This window comes from Vigna unguiculata, chromosome 10, assembly GCF_037176805.1.
Source record: "Vigna unguiculata cultivar grain cowpea cultivar isolate G323 ecotype 2 chromosome 10, ASM3717680v1, whole genome shotgun sequence".
NCBI lineage: Eukaryota > Viridiplantae > Streptophyta > Magnoliopsida > Fabales > Fabaceae > Vigna > Vigna unguiculata.
In genome coordinates, this window is record NC_140801.1 from 15,899,754 (window position 1) to 15,904,203 (window position 4,450).

The following is a 4,450-nucleotide window of genomic DNA, read 5'->3' on the forward strand; positions in this document are numbered from 1 at the left end:
TGAGACGTTTAAGATTTTAGAAGAAAATGCTTTGAAAAAATGTTGAAACAAATTATAAGTAGATGCAATGATAAATAAGAATATAAAAGATTAGATTGCTGAAAATAATAGAAATATTAACGAAAAAAATTTAAACAAATTTTTTTCTAATAAAGAAATAAATGCTTGCATGTTAGAGAAAGACGAGCCGTGTTGTACTTAATTTTAATTTAATTGTTATTTAAAGATTATAATTAATTTTAAATACTCATTACATTTTATTAATTATACAAATGTTATATAATTTTAAAATCACTTATTATATATAATTTTCTACACTCCTTATATTTATATTGATTCTAGAATCGATATAGAAACTCTGTTAACCCGTATAAAAAAACCTTCTCTATCATTAAATATTAAATAGTTAAGTTACTTAGTGATGTTTTTATCTACATAGTTCTAAAATATACTAAATGTTATTAGAATATTCTAGAAGGATATTTTTGCTGGAGAATTTTAATAGAAATATTCATACTTTTTAAATATTCATATATTTTTTAGGATATTTGGATATTCTTAGATCATTAATTCTAGAAAGACTTTGGTAAAGATAAATTCTATTCCAATATATATACAAAATATTTTTGTTTACAAAAGAGTTTTTAAATTATATTGTTATGTAAAACTCTAAACTCTTCTTTAATCTTTTATTTATTTTTGTCCTTGTCACTTTCAATGCAAAAATATCTTTATATTATTGAGGCATATCTTTTGAAATCCTCGTCACACTTACTGTTAACAGATTCTTGTGAAATTTACCTAACATGCTTATGGCCCCTCTATATAAGATTCTATGATTCCAATGAGTTTCAGAAATAGTGTTTTCTTCTACCTCATTGTTATAGAAACAATGTGGTCCTCACTTCTAGTTCTATGCCTTATTCTTCCTGTGTTTTTCTCATTCTTCCTCAAATACTTCAAAACCTTGAAAAACCCACCATTCCCACCTGGTCCTAGAGGCCTTCCCATAATAGGGAACCTTCATCAGCTCAATAACTCTACTCTTTATCTTCAGCTATGGCAACTCTCAAAAAAATATGGACCAATATTTTCCCTTAAATTAGGTTTAAGATCAGCCATTGTTGTTTCCTCTCCTAAACTTGCCAAAGAGATAATGAAAGATCATGACCTTGAGTTTTGTGGGAGACCTAGATTACTTGGCCAACAGAAATTGTCTTATAATGGGATTGACATTGCATTTTGCCCATACAACAGTTATTGGAGAGAAATCAGAAAAATTTGTGTTGTTCATCTTCTTAGCTCCATTCGTGTCTCAAACTTTTCCTCAATAAGACACTTTGAGGTCAAGCAAATGATAAAAAAAATATCAATGCATGCCTCATCCTCCAAGGTTACGAATTTGAGTGATGCACTCATGTCCCTCACCACCACTATTATATGTAGAATTGCCTTTGGGAGAAGGTATTGTAAGAGACAAGGAGCATGTTTTTCACACTCAAAGAAGCTCATTTAGTTTTAGGACGAGTGGCATTTACACTTTCAAAACTGTTTTCTAATTTTATCATTTTTAAAAAATTGTGATATACTTTTTAGTACAAGATTGAGTATAAGTTTAATTAAATGTTTGACTAAGTATCATATATTGGTCGACTTTCCACCAGGTATGAAGATGAAGGAACAGAAAGGAGTAAGTTCCATGGACTACTGAATGAGTGTGAAGCGATGATGGGCATGTTTTTTTTCTCAGATTATATTCCTTTCTTGGGTTGGATTGATAGAATCACAGGACTGCGTGCTCGTCTTGAACAAAATTTCAAGGAGTTGGATACCTTCTACCAAGAAGTGATTGATGAACACATGGATCCTAATAGAAACACACCAGAGAACGAGGATTTGATTGATGTCTTACTTCAACTCAAAAACCAACGTTCGTTTTCTGTAGACCTCGAAAATGATCATATCAAAGCTGTTTTCATGGTTTGGATTTCTTTTCCTTTCCTCGTTTAATTTATCTACTTGAGTAACAAATTATTGATATGTATATAGATTAGGCGTGAGATAGAACATTTTTAATTACTTCTTTGATCTTTATGTATTGTAATTTTAATACATACAAATTACTTGTTTTAATCCTCTAAAATTGAGTTATAGGTTTAATTTTTATACATACATAAATACTTAAGCCACCATTAAGAGAGATAAATTGAGTTACACTTTCTTGGTAGGATGGCATTAGGCTGGAAATGGTTTAACTGTATCGGCTTAATCATAAACCATAAGTGGATGGATCGGGTTCTTATCATTTCCTTATTCCCGAACAACATTCTTCAACTACCTTTCTTCAAATGGTTTAACTGGATCTTTGTTAACCTTTATGTTGAAGTTAATAAATTGGTTCACATATGAAATTAACAAATTTAACCAATATATTAGATTAGTTTAACCACCGTGTAAAAATATATAATAGGTGTCCCCTAGTGAAAGTGTACGTTTATGATTTTTTTCTTAATTTATTTCTGAAAATATGTTTTGGATCGATTATGAACCGTTGATTTCTTTTTTTTTGCAGAACATGCTTGTAGCAGCAACAGATACAACTGCTGCTACAACGATCTGGGCTATGACCTTACTACTAAAAAATCCAAGAGTAATGAAGAAAGTTCAAGAAGAAATTAGGAATTTGGCGGGTGAAAAAGATTTTTTGTATGAAGATGATATTCAAAAGCTTCCCTATTTCAAGGCCGTATTAAAAGAGACATTGAGACTGCATCTACCAGCACCCCTACTTCTGCAGAGGGAAACAAATGAAGCATGTATTTTAGATGGATATGAAATTCCAGCAAAGACAATAGTGTATGTGAATGCTTGGACAATCCATAGAGACTCTAACTCATGGAAATACCCAGATGAGTTTTTACCAGAGAGGTTCTTAGATAATACAATAGATTTTCGAGGGCAACATTTTGAGTTCATTCCATTTGGTGCTGGACGTAGAATTTGCCCTGGTATGATAATGGCAATTGCTTCATTGGATCTTATTCTAGTGAATCTTCTCAGATCATTTGATTGGGAATTACCAGTTGGAATGAAAAAAGAAGATATTGATACTGAAGTGTTGCCAGGGATTACTCAGCACAAGAAGAATCCTCTATGTGTTTTGGCTAAGGTTCGAATCTAGAAGTTTGATTAATAAAAAGGTGTGTAATATTATTGTGTGGTGTTTTGTTGTTTGGCGTCTTTAGTTGCCTGGAGATAATATTGTACTAAATAATGATGTGATGTCCTTATTCATGAATATGTCTTTTATTGTATAATTAAATTTAGATATTGATCTTGGTTGTACAATGAGATGAGAAGCGTATCCCTCTTTGTATGAATGGCCAATAATACCATAAAATGATTCAAGAAATTGTAATCAGCCAAGTAATATTCGTGTAGCAATACTTATGCCGAACAACGGTATGTTCATGAGATTAAGACGAAAATAACTTAATAAGTTAATTACTTTTTCTTTCAAAAGAAAGTTACTTAGTGTTATAATTTTTTAGTGGTATAGATTAGGGAGATCGATCCCTTCTAAGATATAAGTTATTTATATAAAAGACTTAGACACTTATTTTAACATTAAACTTTTTTATCATCACTAATTTTTTTCATTGCTATTCAATATAAAATTTTCAATTTATTCTTCAATTCCTAATAAAATGAAAAATTAACTTTAAAAAAATATTAAGTTTACTAGATAGGTACTTATATAAAAAATATATAAAAAAAGGGTACAAGATCATAGGCGGGTAAACTAAAATATATGAGATCAACTAGTAAAAGAGTAAAAAAATATATATTCTTACTCTGTGAGAATGTCGATTAAAAATAAAAGCGTCAACAAATTAATTGAGACTTTACATTGATTTACAAATCTACAACAATAATTAATTTAAAAATAATCCTTAGATACATTTTTAATATCATATCATAAGAATTATTATTTTAATTCTTTTAGGTGAATTTTTATAGATTTTATAAGGACTAATTTGTTAGGAATCAACTCCGTATTCGTTAGGAGACGACTTTGGATTTTTATTCATACTAATCTTTTTGGTATTTTTTTAACAATATTGAAGTTTTTATAAATAAATAATATTAATTTGATCATTTCAATGATAAAGTTATCAAATTTGTTGCATTGCCAAAGGAGTTAAATTTTTATCATTTTAGTTCTTATTTTATATTAATTATTTTACTTTTATTTTTCTTATCCTAACAATTCTTTATCTCTATTTTATCTAACATTTATATTATTTAGTTATTTTAAATTGGAAATTTTATTATTATTTTTAATAATAATTTTTGTTTGAAAAATTTTGTTGGGAAATTTGTGAAACTAATTGAGCAGCACTTTAACTAAGAAAAGATATGGTACTTAAATTGTCCATTGAAACGCACA

The 4,450-nt window shown here is 28.8% G+C and overlaps 1 protein-coding gene across 1 annotated transcript; it reads left to right on the forward strand.

The window, feature by feature from the left end:
- Positions 1–873: 873 nt before the first annotated feature.
- On the forward strand, positions 874–3,380 carry LOC114167421 (cytochrome P450 83B1-like). The gene is made up of 3 exons (XM_028052507.2): positions 874–1,464; positions 1,665–1,980; positions 2,573–3,380. Exons 1-3 carry the CDS (start codon positions 893–895, stop codon positions 3,179–3,181), a joined length of 1,497 nt encoding a protein of 498 aa, XP_027908308.1. The 5' UTR covers positions 874–892; the 3' UTR covers positions 3,182–3,380.
- The last annotated feature ends 1,070 nt before the right edge of the window (positions 3,381–4,450 follow it).